We start from the raw sequence: 23,668 nt of genomic DNA on the forward strand, positions 1-23,668 counted from the left end.
GAGATCAGCAAGAAATAAATCTCCAGCATAATGAATTTCATATCTGTATTTAAAAAACAAAGAGAAGACACAGAAGTGCTCAGAGTCTGTTTTTAATGTTTCTTTTTTAGTTCTATTCCAACATTGTTTCCTGTCTTTTCTAAGAGATGCAAATTTCTCCTCCGGACATTCAGAGTTTGGTGCAGAACAACTCTTCCTTAGGAAAGTTATTTTCTGTCACTGAGATTTCTTTTTTTCCAAAATTCAGCTTGTTGAACTCTGCTTTTATTTCCATGATTGACTTTCCCTTGGTCTCAGGAAGGTACAGGTAGATGAAAATTGCTGATAAAACAAGGATTCCCAAAAAGATAAGGAAGCAGAAGGGACCAAGGTTATCCTGCAAGCAAATGAGAGAGACGGGAAGGAAAATAAGAATCTCATTTCTATTTCTTTGCCCTTAGGTGCAGGTCTGTGTCTTAGTAATGAAAATTCAAAGGTTTGCTCAATACACAAGCCAGGGCAAGTATTAAACCAAGAATTTCCACTGGCCATGTTTGATCTGAGTCCAACTGCTGCATCTCTGGCAGGCCTGGGGTACTCTTGAGCAGCCCTGGTGTTCGGACAGAGCTCTAAGCTTGCATGTCTTTGCAATTTATTGCTATTATTTAGCTCCCTGTCAGCTTTCGGAAGGAGATTAGCCTGGAGGGAGGGATCCAGTCAGAGTCACTTACAACAATCAATGGAAAAATCATCCCAAGTACAAACAGCCCCATCCAGTTGATGCAGCCAACAATCAGAAAGGCTGATGGTCTGTATGACTGGCTGAAGATTTCAACCATGATAGATACAGTGGCTCCAGCTGAAAAAGAAAAGCAAAACACGGACAAGGTATTCTTGTTTCCTCAGTTCCACAGCACACCTTGCTCCTGCCAAAGATCCTTACGGTGGCAGTGGTAGGAAATGACAGACAGGCAGCAGAGGTGGCCTGCTGGCCGGTGGCTTCTGCTATGAGGCTGAAAGACCTTCTCCCCACTTGCACCTATCTGCCTTTTCCTCCTTATTTCCCTCTTGCACCTATCTGCCTTTTCCTCCTTATTTTCTAGATTTTTTTTTTTTCATGGGACTGCTCTGTTCTTCCTCTGCCAGCTGTGCTGCCAGCCAACATGATACAAAAATTCCCTCTCGTACTCACATGGTCCGATTCCATAGAAGAAAACGAAGAGGAAGATCAAGATAACACTGAAGTAGTGCAGCCAGAAGAACTGATGCTAAAGGTGAAAAAGCAGTGATACCAAGCTGTTAGGTACATGACAGAATAGCAGAGCTCTCTATTTTCTGCCACTGACTTGAGTTTTTGTACATGTTCTGTGAGGTAGGACCAGGAAGGGGACTGGTGCTGGGTGAGCAGCCAGAAGGCTGCTGCCTTGTTACCTGCAGCGACAGGGTCATGGTGAGGAGTGCTAGCACCGAGCACATCAGCGTGTATCCTCCCCACAGCAGCACCTTCCTCCCAAATCGCTCTATAAGGGTGCTCTGAAAAAGAGAAAACGTGTCAAATGACAAAGTTCCTGCCTTTCCCCTGTGTTCTCATAAGCCTTATCTGAATAATAGTCAGAAATCTGTGCCATCTGAGAGACTCTTAACTCCTAGCAAATTTTCTTAGCTTCAAAGCTGTATTTATTAGTCTTCCTTTGGCTGTCTTTAGACACTTCCCTTTCTTGCGTGCTGGTATATGTCAAATTGTGCATGCACACATACACACATCTAATCCTGACCATCAGCTGATGCAGCTCATCTAGGCTCCTGTTCCCTTGGAGCCATGCCCCCAACTCTTTGGATCTGCTTGTCTTCTCACATAGCAGTTACTCAAGGAGTTGTTTGAAACAGAATGAAAAAATATTTTATCAGAATAAAAATAAGTCTAAAGACATCCAGTCATGCAAATACTGTGGGAGAAGAGCTGCCTTTCATCCTGCATATGGTTTATAGAAGCAGGAAGATTTGTTTTAGATTGTGCAAATCTTCCCCGAGCCCAGTTATAAGAAAGGAAAAGTACAATTGTTTGACCACATTAAATTTTTCCTTCAAACTCCAGTCTGAAAAGACTTACACACAAGATAGAAGATAAGCATTCGCACAACCCAACACCCAGGGACACGTATGGGATAAGGTACTCTTCAAACTTGGCTGTATGGAATACTTCGAAAGAATAGAAGTATATCTGAAAAAAGGCAGAGGAAATTGTGAAAAAAGACCACCTCCAAAGGTCACACCCAATCTAAATTATACTGAGTCTCTCATTCTAAGCTGGTGGAACAAACAGCAACTCAGAGGGTTTTGCAATGCTGCCTGGTGGCTCTTGTTCTACGGATAGAGAGCACTCAACTGCATTGATTCCACAGAGCTGCAGGGTGGTCATGACAGTCACCAGGATGTAAAGCTGCCAGCGCAGAGACCGCTCTTTTATGACTTCGAGGACGCGCAGGGTTTTGGTGCTTGTCACTGCAGCCTTCTCCTTCATAATGTCATCAATTTCTGCTTGATGGTCTCCTTCCCCCCAGAGCTTCCTAATGGCTGTTGGGGAGAGAGAGGGGAGGGCATTATGCTACCAGAACAGCTCATCAGGAGTGAGTGCATGAAATCCTTCAGTCTGCCTAGCCGTTGGTGTGGGTGGTGGTGGTGGTTTTGTTAGCTGCCTCTGTCATCTGGTTGGTGCTAGGCCAGCAGGCGAGTGGAAGAGTTTTGTCTCTCTGGTTGTCACTATAGTGTCTTTCAACTGTTGAGTTGGCTTAATTGTACACAAAGTAAACTTCTAGGTTAGTTCTATTTAGTAATGAATGAACTGCCTGAACCATTTCCTCCAAAGAAATATTACCAGCAAAGTGAGACATACTAGTCATGGTGTTATATATGTTTCTTTTCTTGACTGATTAACTTAGTATGAGTGAGCTTCCAGGTTAACACAGGTGTATTGCTTTAGGTACCTTAACTGTTTCATTTAGAAGTTAGCACTTTGCTGTCCAGCTCTGCCCTGCTTTCTTGACTTCTACACTTCTTGGCACTCTAACATGTGAAGTGAAGTGAATGAGGTGGCAAATTAGACACTCTACCTTTCCTGAAGGCTTCCTCATTACCCTTCTGGATCAGGAGGTAAGATGGTGAATCAGGGAAAAATGGGAGAGTAACCAGTTGAACCAATGCTGAAAGTCCACTAGATGCTAACAACCAGGGCCACAAAGCTTCGCTTCCTAAAATCTCCCTGGAAAGTGTATGTGAAACAAAATTATGCTGAAATAATGGAATGAATGTTCAGGAACTTTTTTTCTGAGTGGTGAGGATTGCTCAAATTCCACCTAAGGGTGCAGTGGAGCAAACACCTGAATGGATGATTTGGCAAATTTCACGAACGTGGCTATTTTACTTATGTCAATTTTAAAGAATTTCTTTTGGCATCTTGAAATACTTTCTAAAGATCATTAGGATCCAACATGATGTCTAAAGAGCTGATGAGACTGATTTGACCATTGTTAGACAACAGGACCAAAACATCTTGCTAAGACTTTTCATGTAAATATAGTAAATTTCTAAGAAGCCCCCTAGTAGAAAGAGAGTAGATGGAAGAAGAAAACAGGAAATTCTTTCTCCTATATTTAAAACAATGTCTGCCTCAAATTTGATCAAAATTTTTCTTCTGGCATAAGATAAGGCCTGTTCTCAGGAAGCAGGAAAGGTTTCTCAGACACTGAATAGGTGAGAGCATGGGGATGCAGAAAGATTGCCACTACTTTTAGTGTAATCTGATAGAAAGATTGGAGAATTTACCTTAGTCCAACAACCTGTCCTGTGAGTTTTCCCAGTGTCAGAAAAACAGCAACTGTGGAGTTCGTAAATCCGCGCAGCTTCTTGGGTGAAATCTCTCCTACATACTGAGGATGTATATTGAGAGAAAAACCTTTAAGATGGAAGAGGACAAATGACTATTAAAATGCTGAGGAAAGCTAAACTTTCTGATTCCATCCTTTCTTCCACTGTTTCCACTCTGTTATTTGGATTAAAATTTCTTCCAAAAGGCCTGTTATATTTTCTGGGTACGTTAAAATCATTATCCAAGAATGGCAATACCAGTAGAGACAATCAGGGACAGCAAGGATGCTCACCCTCCACAGGGTCATGAGTGCATACCTGTACCAACACCATAGAGAAAGCGTCCAGCCAGGATCATCTCAAAGGACTTGGCTGTTTTACTGAAGGCCATGAGAAGTGCAGCTACCAGCATGATCAGGTTGGTGAACATCTGACACTTTTTTCTGAAACAAACAAACAAACCCGAAACACGAGAATTTAGGGTGAAATGAGAATCTCTTGTACTCTTTGGACTAATTTTGCTGTGACAAGAAGCATGGTACAACCATTCTTACTTTTTTTGAGGAATGGCTGAAGCAATTTTGACTTTGAATAGCAAAAGTGGTTCTTTAAAATGTTGGGATCCTTTGTGTTTGATTTTGTGAATATTTCTTAGCTTAGATTTTAAACAGTCACAACACTTGGTCAGCATTTCCATGGTCCAAGTGGGAAAGAGATGAAAGAACTGGCCCAGGTTGTCACCAGGGCTTTTAAATGACTGGAACTCCTCATAAAACATCAGATTGATCCCCGGAAACAATCTGAGTTTATGGCTCCCATTTTCGAATGGCTCGTATTAAAGGCACTATTGGCCAAATCATGTGGCCAGAGGTGATGAGAGATGGCAGAAAGCATTATTCAGAGGCATGACTCTCTGTGTAAACCATGGGCTGCTGTGGTCATGACCACGATGTCTCAGGCTCAAATCAGTCTTTTGCACTCAGTTGTTTTGCTGTGATGCTTGCTAGACAAGGGTCCTCTTGCACGCATTAAGAACTCACAGAGGTCCTCTCTTTAGAAGACACTGATTCAGCAATTGGTTATCACATGCTGAATAACCCGTGGGAGAAGAACGTGATTTTGTTTTCAGTCTTGGGAGAGACCCTCGGAGTGTGGGATGAGGCAGTGTCCCACAAGAAATTTCTTGGGGGCACTTACCTGATAGGAAAGAACACAATTGCAGGCAGGCTAAGATGGTTTGTTGAGACCCATATGAGGGGCCTCTGGACCAGTGGGTTGTGGAGCAGATCTTTAAGTGGGTCACACCAAGCAGATAAGTTTGCCAATTTCTCTGCAAATGAAATTAGTGGTGTTACACACAGGCACTGAGAACAAACCAGACTGGGGAGGAATCCTTTCTCCAGCCATAGGGAAAGAGAGTTTGGGACTGATGGATGTGCTGGCACAGAAAATCAGTTTAGTCTGCAATCAAGCTGCTTTAAGCAAGAAGAAAAGGTTTGCTCATTCACTTTGATATTTCTCTATACTTCATGTACTCTGATTATTGAGCAAGAAACACTTACTTTCTGTATTTTGTAGTCAGGTAACCACAGCAGAGGCTCCCCAGGAACCCTCCTATCCCATAAACAGACACAATGAAGGACCACAGCAGCATGATTGTCTCAGGATGGAGGGGAGAGCCATGGCGCTCTATCCAGGTTTCATTAATAAACTTCCTGATGTGCTGAAAAATAAAATGGTGTTTGACTGGATAGTGGGTGGTGTCAGATTCCTTCATATTCTTTGGCTGTTGTACTTCAGTTCTAGCCTTTGGTTCTAATACTGGACTTCTTCTGAGACTAACTTCCTTGGGAAAATAGGTTAGCTGAGATCACATCGCAAAATCTTCAAATTAGTGTCAGTCAGTAAACTCGAAAGACAAAAATTGTGCTTTTAGCATTCTTCCCCCTGTTTTAAAAAGTCATATTTGATGAAATTCAGGAATCGTAGGAAGGCTTTGGAAGTGTATTAGCAGAGTGGCTCATCTTTTACAATTAAATCAAAAGAAAAAGTGCTGAGGAAGGAGAACTAAAATCACAAATCAAATTCAGAGAGGTTAATTCAAGATGCCTCTCTCACTTAGGGGCTCTAGCAATGAGACATCTTGTATTTACACCTGGAATCAGTCATACTAGTGAAAGCATAGAGCTGTGACTTTGATGTCCATGTATTTGGCCATGTTTTGCCAGTAAGTAGCATACAGGAGAAGGGCTCACGTGTAAGGCAGGCCAGACAGACTGAAACACCAGAAAGCAAGACCCCATAACCTCAAAATTGGCTTAGAAAGTATGATATCTTGGGGGAATGACCAGTGCAGTTTTAGCTAATGTTCTTCCAGTTATGACCTATATTTTAATAATTTGAACCTAGAATTCTCCACAAGTATTAAAGTAAGAAACTTTTATAACAGAAGCTGAAACTTTAATATATCAGATGTTTTGAGCTCAGGCTCTCCATTTGGGGATTTCAGCCTCAGGAAGACAGCTACTTACCACAGAAGGATAGTTGATGACAGAAATATGGAATCCGTATGGGAAACTACCACCAATTCCCAGCACTAGAATCATTTGAAATAGTCCTTGGAACTGAACCTGCAAAGTGAAAACAAAAAGCTCAATCAATTTCACGTTAATGCACTGCTTTTGTTTCTGCCTGTGTTGTATCTTCAAGCATGATAAAGAACAGATCCTTTTAATACTCACCTCTTTCAGAGAGGCATGAGCTAAAAAGAGAATATAATAATTTGGAATAGCCCCTGTAATTGCACTAACATGAAACTCTTCCTGACTTTGATTTGTGATTTCACTTATTTCTAAATATTTTCCTTTTTCTACATATTTAACCTGAAAATAGATGCTTGTGTATTGAAGGGTTGGGTGTCTGAGGCTTGGGAGATACTTTCTGTCTATAATTGCCTTGGTCAAGATTTAGGGACTGAGATAGGCTGGCTGCTTTGATGAATGAAATAATTTACCTGTAAATAAGAAAAAGCATAACACGTAACTACTTAGACCTTTCTGAGGTAGGTGATACTACCGGGCTTCTGTCCAGCTTCCAAGCGCCTGCAAGTCTTGGTGGAGTTATCCTCCAACAGCTTAGACTGTACCTCGCAGACCGAACCTAGGCCAACTGTTATTTTAGCCCCATCAGGAGCTGTGCAGGGTCCCTGAGGTTTTGTTGCCCTTCCTTTTTTTACTCAGCACATCACAGACCCAGGACAGTGGCACCATCTCTGCATAGAGGACACTGCACTCCGTGCTGTTTTCACATCAGACACGAGCTTCAGGAGCTCACAGTGTTTTGGAGACCAGTGCATGGATGATGAGAAGCTGGTAGAAAATGCAATCAGACAGGAACAAAGTAAAGCACATGTGACTAATGCTGGATTGGAAGGCATGTAGAAGAACTTCCCTTTTTCTGGCTCTTAGGTCCACCTTTCAAGGCCTTATTACTTAATTGGCCCACAGCTGGATTTCCCAGGTTATCAATGACAAGAACCAAGAAGCTAATGGACCAGAAGATTCTAAATTTCCTTCAAAATGCTGTCTCAGATTCAATGGATTTGCTAATCGGCAAGTTATCTCACCTCCCTCCTCCTATTTATTTTTTGCAATAGGCTTAGAAATTGGCAATTTTAATACTTACAAAGGCAAGCAAAATAGCTTCTGATGGCAGTTGAAAATTAGAGTGAGAAATGCTTAGTATCATTTCTTCCCTGTTTCAGACTATGGTAGCTCTTGATGGATGATAGTAATTGGGTGGATGAAATGAGGAGGCTCATTTCTTTTAAAGCTTGTCATGTATTTCATAGCCTTTTGGAGAACAGTTAATCCATTCATTACTTTAGAAATAGCCACAGAAAATAATAAGAGAACCTACTAGTTATCATTATTTTCACTAATTCAGAAGGCAAAGTACAATAGCATTGTCAGTGGTGGAACTGTAAAGACTTTTGCTATTTTTCATTTTATCCTTTTGCAAGATAAAGACCTTTTCATAGCCCCAAGCCCCATTCCTCTTGGTGATGTTTAAACACAGAAGAGAAGGATGGCCTCTGTCCCCAAACAGCTCACAATCTTTAAGCAATCTAGATATTTAGTATTATGTTAATTTTGTTTTTTAAAAGTCCAGAACATGAGAAAAAGTGACCAGCTACTCACCAGGTCAGAGAAGAAGGTAGCCATCTCCTACGAAAGAGCTGATTCCTGTTGCTTACTGACTAGTACCTGCCAAAAGAAGCAAAAGCTCACATTATGCAATTAGCAACGTCAGTGAACTAGTCGCATGTTACTGAAGTTAAAGTTTACTTGAAAGGTTTTTGAGTTAATTACACATATTTCAGCTGTTGTACAAAGTTTAGAATTGCTGGATTAAATATTTCAACCAATGGTTATGTCTTGTCCAAGTAACCAAGACAATCTCCCATTCAAGGAACCCATACATTTTGTGAATTCCATCTTGTGCTAGATGTAACCATTGGCTGAAATATTTATTATATCAGGAGCAGAGACGTAGATTTTAATCAGAATTCCAATAGTTTTAACTTGCTTATTTTTCAGTATAAGCTGAGAAATGGAGAGGCAGTGTTATTGGGAATTTTAGATGTGGCTCCGACAGTGAACTATAGGACTTTGGCATATAGTGGGAAAGAGCTTAACACTTCTACAGCAGCACAGCAGGCCTGAGCAGATAAATATTTAGGAGTAGCCTATTTTCCTTTGCTGGGAGAGGAAGATTCAACATCAGTCTTGTAACCTGCATAGTTGGAGTGCTGTCTCTTACTTCAGATAGAACATCTGCAGGCTTTAATTTGATTTATTTAATGGTTAAGAGGGTTTTGCATGTATTAAATTGGTAAATGGCTCAGATATCATTTACCCTTTACACTTCAGGCTGCCCAGGGAAGTGGTGGAGTCACCATCCCTGGAAGTCTTTAAAAGACGTTTAGATGTAGAGCTTAGGGATATGGTTTAGTGGGGACTGTTAGCGTTAGGTCAGAGGTTGGACTCGATGATCTTGAGGTCTCTTCCAACCTAGAAATTCTGTGATTCTGTGATTCAGTTAAAGAAGATGAAGAAATCAGAAAAGGCTTGTTGGATGCAAGTAGTCATAATAGAAAATACATCACCGGCAAAGAATATTCACAAATTCTCTGGTTAATGCCTGAGATGTAGCATGTAGTGCCACCTGGCCATTTGTCCCATCTCTGTGTGGTCCTCATAAAGAAGTTGACTTTGTTTTTGTTGTGAGCTGAGAGTTCATGTGCTTTTTTTTTAATTCCAGGTTGGCTTCTCCAGCAGAGAAGTCCATGTTAGAAAATGAGTGAGATCATCCCTTTGATGCTAAGAATTAATTTCTTTTTCCATAAAGTCATGTAAAGTTGAAACAACATACAGTGCATCTACCAAGGGACAGACATGCCATGCTAATTCTAGTACCGGCCTTGTTTAGGTGGCACAGGGGGAAGACACAAGCAGGCAATGGTAAGTAGCTGCCAGCCTGGGACATTCCTTCTCAAACACTGCTGTTAGACTAGTTTTCTTATGTTCTCTTTCCCCTATTTCTACTTATTTTGCATTATACATACTGTGACTTTTTGTCTTTACTTTTGTACTTTAATTTTAGGACTCCCACTTTGGGCAGGTTAATAGTTTTTCTCCTGTAATGCACTTCTTCATTTACGTTGGTTAGGTACTGTACTGCTTCGGTGCTCATACAGCTTACGCTGTGCTGACGCACCCTTCATTACATGTGCAGTTTCATAATTACTGCTAACTAGGTTCTTACAGATATCCTTCAGTCATATTGTGATTGGAACAGGAGATCATCAGGCCATTTAGTTATTTATCTTGCAACCTTCTGGCCATTTGAGACACATATGCAAAGCTATCCTAAGCCTTCCTTAATATAGTCCAACTAACCGAATTGTGTCTGTGTGTATGTGTGTGTGTCTATCTAATAGCAGTTCTCTGATCCAGTTTTAAAGTGTTTATATCTACCTCAGTTACAGGCAGTATTTGAGACGTGCCTTACCTATCAGCTGATGTCTCTGAAAGAAACAGTGTGTGTCGTGCTCCTGAAGCTTCTCAGCAGTGACCTCCGTGCCTGCCACCTCCCGGAGCGCAGACTGTGCTCTGACTTTCTGGATGGGCCTCACACAGTTCTCTGAAGTATCACTGATATGCCGTAGGTCCTTCTCAGATGACTCTGGGATACTGTTAGAAGGCTTTTGACAACTTTTATTCTTGCTGACACAAAAACATGAAAGAAAGCCTAGATTGCTAAGACTGAAACGAGTAAGCAGGGGTGCCAATGTAACTAGTCGTTATGTTGTGTGCAATCAAGTATTGCAGATACTCCAGCTCTGTGCATTTGAACCATACATTTTTGCTTTTTCATCCCTCCACCAGGCTGTTACCGGAATACAGTTCTTGCTCCACTGAGCACAGACGAATGTTGACCTGTGCTCCAAACAGCTGTTCCACTTCGTTGTCACATTAATGTTCCATAGGGCATCTGCTCGCTTCCTGCTGAGGAGCTGATGGAGAAGGCTTTCCTAACAGCCTCTAATGAATAACTGAGATCAGAGAAGTGGCTCACCAGAGAGTCACTCCAGCAATGCTACACGGTGCCACTCTGCTTATATTTCCAAAGAAGTCAGGTATTGTGGTAAGGGAATGAAGGACTTTCTTCAGAATGATTGGTTAGGAAAAGAGAATTCTGTTTTGCAAAAGTTGAGGTTTCCTTCCTACAAGGAAAGATTTCCTTTCTATATTGTCATCTCCAAATGACTGGTAGTTTTTGATTATGTTGTTACATATATAGAACACTGTGAAAATTTGGGGACTTTTCTGAGTTTATGGACTGTCTATGTTTCAAAGATTATCTTTTAGTGAGAGGTCTTAAACTTCACTCAATATGAAAGACAGAAGTAATGAAAAATCCCAGTCATGGAAGGATGTGTATGCCTGTAACTTTTCTAGTCAGCTGTTCCTGAGGGTCATCCTGCTGTTGCGGAAGAAACACTTGTGGAGGCCAGAAGTCTTATTATAAGTTCATCTGCCATTTTTATTATGTTTAACATTTCCAATGAAAAATAAGCAACAGTTAAAATGAACAATTGAATTCATATTTTGAATAGTGTCATCTTAGTTGAAGTAAATATGCCAGTCAAAGCAATATCAGAGATGCAAACACTTTCTCTACTATGTAAGGCTAGTGTGTTTAGATTTTAATTGGTATATTTTGCACCACTGTAAACCTTAACCTTTTTCACGTTCTTGCTTATAGTATTGCTTTGCTACTAGGATTGTGTGAGCTTCCCATTAATAGAGGAAAATGTGCAGAAAATTAGACAATTTCTGGAAAAAAAAAAAAAAAAAAAAAAAGAAAATCCCATGAGCTTGCATATTTCAAAAAATGTCTCTTGTGAAATTAATCCTTGCAGTACTTTATAAGATTGTGGCCTATAAGGCTCACAAACTCTCTTGATCTTTAACTATATACAGAAGGAAGAAGAATTAGGAACTCAACTCATATGGCCTTGAACATCTTCCACAGTTTGAAGACCTGCAGTAAGTGAACTGAAGCCCAGATGTTGGTTATAGATCAATGTGGGAACTGACATTGCATCTGTTCTTGCAACAGTGATCATTGGGAATGGCATATGACACTAAATTTGGAAGTTAGAAAACATGCATATGATACATTTAACATACTCTGTCATTTTGTCTCCTTTTCTCTTTGCAGACTGCCTTCTTGAAAAAATTGGCAAAATTCCTACGAGACTGTCATTAATCATAAATTATTGTTGGAAATGCTTAAATGAATGCCTTGCATGTTATGAGTTACAGTTCTCACTGTTACTGTAAAACTTACTTAGCTGTATGAGTCTGACAAAATATTCAAGGAATATAACATTTCCAGTCATCCCTCCAGCTGTCAGTATCTACGCTTGCATAGAACAATAACGGAAGAGTCTGTGCTGATTGCACATCCCTGAAATAGGAGGCTGTGTGATTGCTTCCGAGTCACAGTACAGAAATATACCCCAGAGAGGAGCCTTGCACACACCCAAGAGCTGGACAATATCTTAGCTTTTGCTGACTGCCTGCTGTACATACAGCAAGGTATTTACAGCTGTTTTTAACAGAAACTGTAAAACCACAGATACTCTTTTACTGCCAGGAGTTCCAGCCTGGGGTGGTTCTGCTGAGGTAAACTGTGTGCCAAAAGTCACACAGAGCAACTGCGGAAAGCAGCAGCTAAACTGCTGCCCACAAGGTAACTGTGGGAGCTCAGAGGTGATGATGCTGATGGACAAGATAGCAGAGAGTGCCCAAAATGACTCCAGGTGCCTGTCTTTTCTGGCAACTGGGTTCCATCCATGACTTCGTTAGCTGTATTGCCACTGAAACAAGCCCAGAGAAGAGTTGAATAGCAAATTTTTACCCATACTTTTTCATGAACAATTCTGAGCTTAGAATCAAATGATTGATTTTTTTTTTCTTTAAGCAAAAATAATTATATTAAGGTTAAGCCAAGCCAAGGAGGGCTGCTGATATGAAAAACTTCATTCCAAAAGGATTGAAGAATGAAACAAACAAACAAACTAGACTGAAAGTCTGACAACAGAAGAAAAACATGGCATTTAAGCATGGGAACCTGGGAAGGTTTGATTATTCAGTTGAGTCTAAAGAAACAAAGAATTTCTCTCCTATTCCATTATTTTTATTCTTTAATCTGTCATGGACTGAAATCTAGCCAGAGGTAGCAAGCCAAGAACTTTACTATTCCCGTTTCAGGAACACTCATAAATCAGAGAGAGACAGGAGATCATTGGTCTTCCCTTTTTGTGTGTTCAGCAGCGTATTTACAAATTCTGCATGTACTTTCAGCATGTATTAATTGCTCTGTTATAAAAGAGATTTATACATCAGCAGGTTAAGCCAAGATGCTCTTGAGTCACCCAAGTCTATCCTGCTAATATCAGCCATCACCCCTTCTCTAAGCTGCCGGAGCGGAGTGCTTTTGAAATGTGATATTTTGGCAAGAGGAAAACCTTGTAGGAGACAGATTGAAAGCTGACAGCCCATTTGGACCAGCTTGCTAGTCAGAAAATGATGAATGTCTTCTTTCTTCCTTGTAAGAAAGCCTGACTCCTCCTGCTGGGCAGTCAAAGCCTGGTGCAGTAGGTGTAATCCTCCATGACATGGTTTGGAGTTGCTGGAACACACTTCTTCTTAAAGTTTAGCTTATTAAATTCTTCTGTGATTTCCACAATTGACTTCCCTTTTGTTTCTGGAAGGAACAGGTGAACAATTGTCCCTGAAGTGAAAAGTACCCCCATGAAGATGAGGAAACAGAATTGCTTGAGTCTTTCCTGCAGGGAAGAGCAGAGCAAGAAAGAGAGCAAGATGAGCAAATCTCTTCGCTTGTCACTTCCTTGGGACAGATTTTGTATTTGGGTCCTAAGGTACTGTGAAGTTGATAAGGGATTCTTTGCATTTTGGCCTTTGACAAGCATTTGAGTTTGAATAGGACTCCTGAGCAAATCTGGGCCTGACACTTGCAAAAGTGGTCTCGGGAGAGCAGACACCAAGACCTCTCTAAAGTGCCACGGTCATCTCCTGCTGCTCTCCTTCCTGTCCCATGGCTGGCTCTGGAGCCTAGCGGCGGGGCCGTGTGCCGGGGACGGCGACTCACCACGATGAAGGGGAAGGTTGTTCCGATCACAAAGATGCCCAGCCAGTTGAGAACAGCGCCGATCACAAAGGCGGGTGGTCTGCACGACATCTGGAAAATTTCAGCCCTGATGGAAATTGTGGCACCAGCTGAAAGGAGAGTGGAGTAAGAATTACTTGCCGATGTGTTTCATTTGGATGTTCGGATTGCATGTTACCATTGCACAGTCAGCAAACAGGTGCTGCTGTCATGGACTGGCATTCAAAAGTCGTGAGTATGTTGCTCTCGTTTAGGAAAGAAAGTGTTTGTGGTGTCTTACAAGCAGCTAGACATCACTTTATTTAAATATTGATTTATTCAAATAAATTCATTGGGAAGATTCTAGAATTAGCAGTTTAACACTTGCAAAAATCTGACATCTTCTCATGAAAAAAGTATGGAATAATGATTCTTATATACCAGAATTCCCAGTATGATGTTGCTAGATCAACAATAAGTGATCATTCCAGATTCACTTCCTGGGCATTTCAGTTCTGTTTTGAAGTCACTGAACTTTGCCAGCTTTGAGTTAGGAAAATAACTCCACCTGCCATGTGGGAAGGCAAATATTCGAAAATAGGCTTTTTATGTTAAAGAGGAGTAGGTAGCATACATTAGGAAAAGAGCTCCTCCAAAGGAGGGCCTCTACACTGCTGCTCATTTGTGAAAAGAAGTAATATTATATGACACAGAATTTGAAAGAACTCTTGCTTTTCTTTTTCGCTTTCTTTCTTAGTACTTCTAAGAAATCTTTAACCCATCAGCTCGTGTTCTATATTTTCTGGTTTTCTGGTGAGCTCTTTTTGCTCTCTTCCTTCATTGGTCTCTCAGTCTCTCATTAGAAAAACCCAAACCTGATGACACGGAAGTTTCTGGCCAGTGACTGAACAACGTTTAAATGACTACAAGGTTAGGTTAAATGAATTTACTTATGCTAACTGTTATGCAATATTATGCAGTATTTTTCCCAGCCATATGAATTAGTTCACATGACTTGATTCCTTTATTTCTTTTGAATTAAGTTCTTACCTGGCCCAATTCCAAAGACAACTACAAACAAGATAATCAGACAAAGGCTGCAGTATGGCATCCAGAAATACCAATCCTGGGGAAAAAAATCACAGTAAGAAAACCATACACAAGTTCTGGGTGAAATCTGTTAATTAGGTTAGCAGGTTAAATAGGTTATAGAAGCTTATTGTTTTCCAACATTGTCACTTCAAGAAGCAATATCCAGTGTGTGGGAACAGGCAAAGAAATGTGAGTACTTCTTTCCACGGATGGAGCATTGAGGTTTCTGTTAGGTGTGCAGAGAAGCAGATTTGCTGGTGGGGAATAGCTGTCAAGCTTAGAAGCCTTCAATTAAAGGTTGCCCAAACAGCTCTTTTCCACCCTGACCTTTTTCCTCCTTGACCCCACAGTGCTTCCCCTAATCCTTAGAGATACAGGAAGGCCAAATCACATCTTTTTTTTTGCTTTTGACAGGTGATAGCTATAATAATTCTACTGAAAAGGAAATTTCCTAGATCTTAGTCAAGAAGATATAAGACAAAATGTTTTAAGAAAAGATTTCTCTCTCCTGTGTCTGAGATCCTTCATGAATGAAACAGAAATGGAAGTTTGCTGCCACCTTGCTTCCAGGGCAATTTTGCAGTAGTCTCTATGGGAGAGCTCCTGGGTCAATGCTGGTGGTGACCCCTGAGACTCGTTTCTAAAGTTCCAGCAATGACAGCATTACAGAGGTGAACTGCTCTGCAGTATGTGAACAAATACGTGCATTTCCAGTCTCTTCAGCAGCAGTTAAACTTCAAGTTAACCAATGCAAAGAGTCTGTTTTGGTGTGTGTGGGTTTTTGTTTGCTTGTTTGTTTGTTTTCTTTTTCTTTTTTTTTTTTTTTTCACTGGCTTGTTAAGAGCTGCATGCAGAGAAAGGCCATTTACCTATGACTGTCTTTTAGTTTATGCTGGCCAGTGGTTGGTGCTTGCAGCCCAATGAAACCAGGACTCACAGCTAGTATCTCAGTGCTTTCTGTGCTCCTCGCTGAGCGCGTGAACTTGGGGAGGCAGGAGTATAGAGAGTGCTGGCTAAGAGAGGGTTTAATCCTATCTACAGACAAACTTGATCTTTAGACTATTCCCTTCATCTGCCCCAGAGGTAAGCTGTTAACACAGATGTTATTTGGCACTTCTAAGCCTCACTTTTCTTTCTCAGTAGCATGTTGAGCAGATGTTAAAATAGAACAGATACTGGAAAGAGACCTGCCAGAAGAGTTTCCTTACTTGTAGGGAGAGAGTCACTGTGATGGCAGCTAGCAGTGAACCCATGATGCAATAGCCTCCTCTTACGAGCGTTTTCCTGCCCAGACGCTCAATGATGGAGCTCTGAGGGACAGAAATCACACTGGTGTCGGTGCTAGAAAAGCAAATTACGACCCATTCCCACAGTAATGTGACTTACACAGACCATAGCAGCTAAAAGTTCCGAAAGCCCAACAGAGAGGGTCATATAGGAGATCATTCTGTCATCAAAGCCAGCTGCCTGGAGGACTTCAAAAGTATAAAAATAAATCTAGGAAAAAACAAACAAATATAAAACTGTAAGACAAGAATGCAATGATTTCTTAGCCATGTCTGTGTGCCACTGCCCTGGATGCAAGCTAGTAGCTGAGGAGGATGTGGCTCAGCTTTGGAGTAAGCTAGATTTCTGCACTCTTTTAGGTAGTACTCACTTTTTTGGCAGACAAAAACATTGTAAAACATTATTGATTAATTAATTTTATGAAAGATAAAATTCTGTGGTAAAAGGACCTCCAGCTGCTGCAATGTAATTAAGGTTGCATAGACCTGATTTAGGGGCTTTCAGAAACAGCCAGGTATATCATCATTTCTGGAGCCTATCCAAGAACATCACTGTAGGGTATATCCTTCTTTCCCAAGAAAGAATATCATGGGCTATGGAATCAAGAGGGAGCAGAACAAACATCTTTTCTTTTCAAGTATCTCTGCTCTATTTGGAACTTTGCTGAGAAGGAAAGGTTCCAGTTTAAGCTGTGGCAGACTCAGTTATGTATTTCCTTCACAGATGTTGCTGCACCGTGAAGCTACACGTGGAGGAATGACACAGACGATTGCAAAGCTGTGGCTTCAAAATGGTCCCAGAGAAGTTCTGATCTGAGGAAGAGGAGAAGAACTGCAGAAGCCGCCAGAACTGTGAGTCTGCTCCTTGATTAGCTTTAAAGTTGGAGTGTGTGCTGCCGTCCCAACACGTGTGCTCCTTAGGATGCTGAGGGACAGGGGCCAAATAGCAGCAGCTGCAGGCAGCAGTAACATAAAATTATGCTCTGGTTTTTGCCAAGATAAGGTGGGCTCATTTGTAGAAGCAGGTTCTGGGGCCTTGTAGCAGCTGTCCAAAATGGCTGTTAAATAATAACAGAGGATGTTAACTCCAGCAAGGACCAAGAGTTGGGCAAAAGGATGTCAAACACAGAGCCTGGCCAAGCTCTGCATGCTGCTGCTGCTGCTGTGTAGGAGGGTTGGCAGAAAACAAACTGTGGCTGAGAAACCTGAGGAAAATGAGGAGAGCTCCTGAGAGCCATGAGATGTCTCTAAGGTTGTCAGCAAATGTTTTGAGACTTTAAGGGGGAAATGCACTCAACTGCACTGATGCCACTTAGCTGAACTGTGGCACTAAGAATAATTATCATGTACAGCTGCCAACGGAAAGCTGGTTCTTTCATTAGCTCCAGGACACTCAAGATCTTGGTGTTTTTCATTGTTGCCTTCTCTTTCATGATGTCATCAATCTCTGCTTGGTGATGGCCTTCACCCCAAAGCTGCCTTATGGCTGTGGAGGAGAATGAGAGTGAGACCTGCCATGTTAATTCGGCTCTGTTGTTTGTTGACTGAGGAGTTTGTTAAGAGGTGATGCATATCTCTGTCAGAACAGCACACGTGGGCTGTGTCTGTGGTGTGAGGCGCTGATGTCCTATGGTGCGTTCCAGAGCCCTGGTACCCTCTTGTACAGAGGAGCCTGTTCTGACAGGGGACCTAGTGGGGTGAACAACGACTCCCTCCCTGCCCATGGGTCTGCTTTTCTCCCTTCCACCTTCTCTCAGGGTATAAGCATGGTACAAAGCCAACAACCAGAGCTGAGTGGTGCCTTGTGGAGCCCCTGCAGTGCAAACAGCCATGTGTCATTTATCATTATTTATCATTTATCATTAAACTGCTCAGGGGGTGTCAGCTGAATATAAAATGTTTTATTATTACAGAATGGTAAGGAGAAGTAGTTTCATGTTCTAAGTGGAACTACGACAAAAATATACTTTGTGGATATTCACAGAGTCACCTTAGAAATGAGCAGGGGGAAACTTTTTTGGCATGGGGAAAGCAAACATCACAAACCAATTGAAAACCAAATGCGGAACAGGAACCCGAAGCCCTCAGTTACCTTTCTTGCATCCTTCCTGGTCTCCTTTGTGTATGAGAAGATAAGGTGGGGACTCAGGGAAGAAGGGCAGGGTGAGCAGCTGGACCAGTGCAGGAATTCCACAGGAGGCCATCAGCACGGGCCACAGGGACTGACTGCCCAGCAGCTCCCTGGAGGGGATAAAACACACATGTGTAGAATAAAAGTTCATTGCATTGGTTTTTGAGAAGAGAAAGGAGTGGATGGAGAAGCAGAGGAAGAAGCAAAAGGTAGAGGAGGTCCAGGTATGAATTGGGTGGTAAATCAGTTGTACTATACCTTTGTCCTGCAATTTGCCCTGTGGCTTTTCCCAGTGACCAAAAGAAAGAGGCAGTGGAGTTTGCAAATCCACGTAGCTTCTTAGGGGAAACTTCCCCAACATATTGATGATGTAAGGGAACGCAAAGGCCTTGAGGTGAGGAGGGAATTATGGGAGAGAAGCAAGAAGACATTCATAACCATGGGAAATAAAACTGAATGTAAAAAATTAAGCAGTACAGAACATAGCTGCTTCATGCACCAAATCTCAGCCCAGGTGTGAGATTTTTCAGTACCAGATTTTCTAACGCTTTCTGCAAAACCGTTCAGTTCCTGCCCTATTTGCACAGTGCAGTTTTCTGATCTTAGGAAATGCACACCTCAAGGATGTTGCCTCATCGCAGTGTCTCTTTTGAATCTTAGCAGATTTTAGAGGAAATAGAGCATGCAAGTGCTGAATAACTAAACACCCTGTAGTAATATCAAATTTGCATGTAATCAGCCTGCATAATCTCAGCCCTTTTTGACATGATGTTATGGACGAGCTGGTATGGTCAATCCATAGCAGATTAAAGTAAGTGGTGTTATATTCAGCGTTGATTTGTACATGATTTGGGGGGAGGCATGAGTATTTCTTTTTTACTGTACAGCTATAACATTGGCTTCAGGCAGAGTTGATGTTTCCAGCTATCAGTGAAGTACTTAATAACTCAGAAATTCTGAAATCTAGCTGGGAACAAGAGGTTTTTCCTGATATGATGGTCACAGGCCATCTTATCTGATTTGAAAACAACATTTTCTTCTCCTGGCTTAGTGTGATGGCAAAGTGATGGAGATATGCAACCTCTTTAACAAAAATTAAGTCTTTGCATGAGGCAAGATACAGGCTTTAGATCATAGCAGGGCCACTGTGAGTGAGTAATTCTCAAAAGACTGTTGTTCTTCAATGTGGCTGTATGTCAGAGAAGCAATTTACAAAATTTGGTTGTTTGAAACACAGACATTAATTTCTAATAAAATAAGTTAAAATAGGCATTCTTGTGAATATCCAAAACTGAGTGGAAGAGCACCCTTTTGTGTAGGAGACAAATACAAGGCATACTGGTCCTAGCACAGGATGATTTCTCTGTATATGGACTACCTACCAGGACTGATTTTACTTGATTACTCCCAGCTCTTTGTACTAACCCCAAGGATTTACAGCTTAAAAACAGGTTCAATGTAGAACATTCCTGAAATATGTACAGAGTCAAATGAAATGGCCATGACTTTAAACAGTCTGGTTTTCTGGAGCCTTATGAGAATACTGGATTTCTAGATTTAAACCATGTCTCATACAATTTCAAGTACTGTTTGTCAAGATTACAGTAATACTGCATCTATTTTTCCAATAGAAAAAAAAAAAAGTTTTAAATAGTATCAAAACATTTCTGACAGCTCTGAATATTCATGCACGTGGCAAAGCTGAATTTCATTTGGTATGAGCAGAATTAGTAATAATTAGGCTCTTTATTGCCGATTGTTATAGATGATCTTCTGACAAGGGATCACTGACTTTAAGATTTTATTTTCTTAGTGAAGGGTTATATACTTTGAATAAAGATGTGCCATTTTGGGAGAGGGTGCTGACCCGTGGGAGCAGTCACCTACCTGCACTTACGCCACACAGGAAGCGCCCAATTAGGATCATCTCGAAGGACCGGGCCATTTTGCTGCAGCCCATGACAGATGCTGCAGTTATCATAAGGAGATTGTTGCACAGGAGACATTTTTTTCTGTAAGTGCAAGAAAGTCAAAAGAATTTTTGTAGATCAGGAGGGAATTGGCATTTAAGCTCTTGGCACGTAGGATGTCCTGAGTGAAATTTATCTTGCTAGTTTTGTCAAGTTATGTGTATGTGGACAGGGACAAAATATGACCCTCCACCTGTTGACACTAGATACTGTGTCCCTAGTACACAGAATTATATTGTCATCCAGCTAGCTCAGGATATGAACAGGGAGAATTCGCTAAAGCCAAGGTTGTTCTTAGTATGGTCAGCAGAGAAAGGCCCTTGCAAAAAAAGGCTTTTTCCAGATTCCCTGGCAAATGTACGAGCGCCATCATTTCTAGGAGATGACTGCCAGCCAATGCTGCCTCCCTTCTGGATCATACATTGAAGTTTCTTTCTCATGTAACCCAGGGAGTGGGAGATGAGGAAGGGAAAAGGTGTGTGTACAAGGACTCATGGCTAGACCTGGGAGTTTGGGAACGCTTCTGGGTTTTGTAGCAGAGAAAAAGTCTTCTTGCTTTTTTGCACTTGAAAATCTACCACGGAACACATTGATGTAACACTTTGGAGCATCTTGATGCTGCTGTGTTGTGAGTAGCACCTCCAAGAAACACTCTGCCTTCAGCCAGGAGGCTCCTTTCCTCCGTGCCAGTAGTAACCCAGCCTCCCTGACTGCGTCTGGTGTGACCGGCCGGCAGCACAAAGGACTGGCAGTGCTGCAGGACAAGGGTAGCAGAATTTGTTGACACCACTGCCAAGCCGGCTGTATTACAGCTAGTACTAAGCCTGAAAATCTATCTCACATTTAAAAACGCCAACTGTCATTTCTTTAGGTTAAGACCTGATCGACAAATTCTTTAAACATACATACTTGCCATACTTGACAGTGAGGTATCTGCTTCCTGAGGATCCCACGAGACCTCCTATGCCAAAGATGGACACGGTGATGGACCACAGAAACAGGAGGTTATCCTGGTGGATGGGGTAGCCGTATCGCTCCAGCCACGTTTCATTAATGAAAGCCTTAACGTGCTGAGACAGAAAAAAGGATTCTCGTTAACAATAACCATGGCTCCACTGCATGTATTTTATTACAGTTAGAACACAATTTTGTTGCTTCATCCGAAGCCACTATTCCATACAGACTCTAAAAGTTTGCATTAGCTAATAGACATTGTGTAGTAGCGTACACTACGTTGATTTTACCAGCAGGAGGAGTTTGTTCTTTGTTTTGTTGCTTCTGAAATCAGAGGAACCAAGGCCTGGACCTGTGGTTAGGAAAATGTGAACTGCCCCGTAGAGTTCTGTGGATGTGTTGTTTTTTCTCTGCCAAACAACACTCTTAATAATAATAACTTGCCATAAGGTGATTTCTACTAAATAAGAAGCCTCAGCATTTTTACCTGTGGTCAGTGGAGGGAAGCAGACATTTTCTTACAGCATGCTTCACTTGCCTTGCTCTGTTTGTCTACCCTGCGGATGGGCTGTAAGCATGCCAAGTGGTTCCACGGGAGCAGACACGTGCTGTAAGTTTACGGGCAGATGCCACACCTGTCGGTGCCTCTTTGAGGAACAGCTCTATAAACAACAACTCTCTCTTTCCTACTGTTTTCAGCACTTTGACATGTTCTGCTTTACACAGTAGCACAGTAATGGGAATGAAACATGAGAGGAGAACAGAGTGATGAAGCCCCTGCTGGCTGTCAGAGGAGCATCCTCAGACAAGAATGCAGACCCAGTGACACCATTCACCAGCGTGCTGTGTGAATTGTTACCTACCTGAGACATGTAGGTGATTGTAGAAACCTGAAAGCCATTTTGGAATGTTCCACCGATCCCCAGGACAGCGATCATTTGAAAGAGCCCCTGGTACTGTACCTGCAAAGGTAGAACAAAACCTTTTTAAAAAGGTTTTAAAAAGGCTTGTAGTCACACCAGTCTGTGCCTTAAACGTGTCGATCATTCTCTAGAAACATTTGTTCAAGGAACTTGCAGGGGTACATCCTGCTGGGACTTCCCTACAGCCAGCTGGGGGAAATGCAGACTCCAGCGTTACCTTTCCCTCTCCTCCTGATCATCAGTTAAACAGAGTAACAAGCAGAAGGTTGTTCCACACCCCAGGGCTAATACATGTGAGAGTGGTTTTGGGGCAGGAGGCCTTACCTTCCTCTCTGCTACCTGGGCAGTGCCTGGGCTATTTGCAGCTCGGACCCCTGCCCGCCATAGTGCCCAAGCCCAGTGCCCAAGTACCCAGAGGATCTTTCCTATGTTAACTGAGAGTAGCTGCTGGGCTTGCTGCCCTTCAGGCCCCTGCACAGGGATCCCTCAATTCGAGGGTTGTGGCAAAGCCCCCTGAAATTGCCCATAGCAGCTAAAAATTAAACAAACAAACAAGTCTAAAATGGGCAGAAAACCAGACTAACGTTGCATGTAGCATGTTTTTCCACTCAGGTTTCTGTCAGTGTGACAGAATCCATGTTTTCTACCTACATGGAGAGGAGGGAACAGCAAAGACAAGTTTTGTGACAGCTGTGCATTCTGTGCTGATTCTGCTCAAGCTGTGCTACAGGAGGAAGGTCTCTTCTCTAGCTGCTATTACCACGGTCAGTTCTGAACTCCTGCCCTGCCTGTCTCAAGCAGCACAGTCATCTTAATTTCCCAGGAGCTTTGGAAAATAGGCATTGCACTGTGATGCTTTTCTGGTTGCTTACAGATCCAAAAATGCACAATCAGCGCTGCTGTTACATTTGCACCGCAGCAACCTTTGCAACAGGACAGTGAATATGCTGAGAATGAATGAAGAATTGCCCTTCAGAGGTGCCCTGCCATATTCTCTTTCCTAGAAGAGAGGCTCACTGTGGTGAGCCGAAGCTGGGAGCTCTTTCTTGAACAAGGATCATGCTAACTGAAGGTGTTACACTGATGAGCAAGGCAGCAGCTCTGAGTTCAGCTCAGCCATAGCCAGAAGATGAACGCTGCAGGCTCCCGTAAACATCCCTGTCTGCGGTCACAGCTGGCAACATCCCGTCCTGTTCCCTGCCTTTCAAAAACTCTGCCTGCCAACCGACAGCAGACAGAAATATCAGAGATGTAAATCCCTCACCAAGTACTTACCAGGTCTGAGAGGAAGCCGGTCATCTCTGGCTACGGGGCTGGTTGTCCAGCGTGCGATGTCTGTGCCATCCCAGGCTTCTGGCTCCTGCCTGCTGGTGTTGCAGTGGGTTTCTGGCTTCAGGGAACAGGGTTAAATTTTTACTATCGTGTCTTCACTCGCTTACGTTTACTTCGACTGGCCAAAGTTAACACTGCCAGATTAAATATTTCAGGAAATAATTGCATCTGGTCCAGCCCGCAGGGGGAAAGTTTCAAGGCAGAGGAAGTTTGCACCTGGGGGGACTGAGAGGAAAAAGAGAACAGCTCAGGAAAAAAAATCTAAACAGTTTTCAGGAACAGTAAAATACTTTATTTCTGTGATACGAACCGAGCAGTATCTTTGCCATAATCTGCACAAACCAAAACGCAGTTGGTAAGACATTTAGCTACTGGTGTTTATTATTAAGTAAAGAT

General features: G+C 42.1%; 1 protein-coding gene across 1 annotated transcript; it reads right to left on the reverse strand.

Annotated features, from left to right (window-relative positions):
- Positions 1-48: 48 nt before the first annotated feature.
- Positions 49-23,317, reverse strand: LOC309884938 (uncharacterized protein). The gene is made up of 25 exons (XM_082774425.1): positions 23,216-23,317; positions 21,881-21,979; positions 20,973-21,133; positions 19,981-20,105; positions 18,352-18,481; positions 18,055-18,203; positions 17,261-17,448; positions 16,063-16,173; positions 15,885-15,986; positions 14,635-14,710; positions 13,588-13,715; positions 13,065-13,264; positions 12,064-12,103; positions 8,043-8,069; positions 6,375-6,473; positions 5,406-5,566; positions 4,162-4,286; positions 3,802-3,931; positions 3,090-3,238; positions 2,366-2,553; positions 2,090-2,200; positions 1,411-1,512; positions 1,172-1,247; positions 711-838; positions 49-376 (listed from the first exon to the last, which is right to left on the reverse strand). Exons 1-25 carry the CDS (start codon positions 23,237-23,239, stop codon positions 170-172), a joined length of 3,036 nt encoding a protein of 1,011 aa, XP_082630551.1. The 5' UTR covers positions 23,240-23,317; the 3' UTR covers positions 49-169.
- Positions 23,318-23,668: the final 351 nt, after the last annotated feature.

This window comes from Aythya marila (assembly GCF_965140915.1).
Source record: "Aythya marila genome assembly, chromosome: 17".
NCBI classification, from domain to species: Eukaryota; Metazoa; Chordata; class Aves; order Anseriformes; family Anatidae; genus Aythya; species Aythya marila.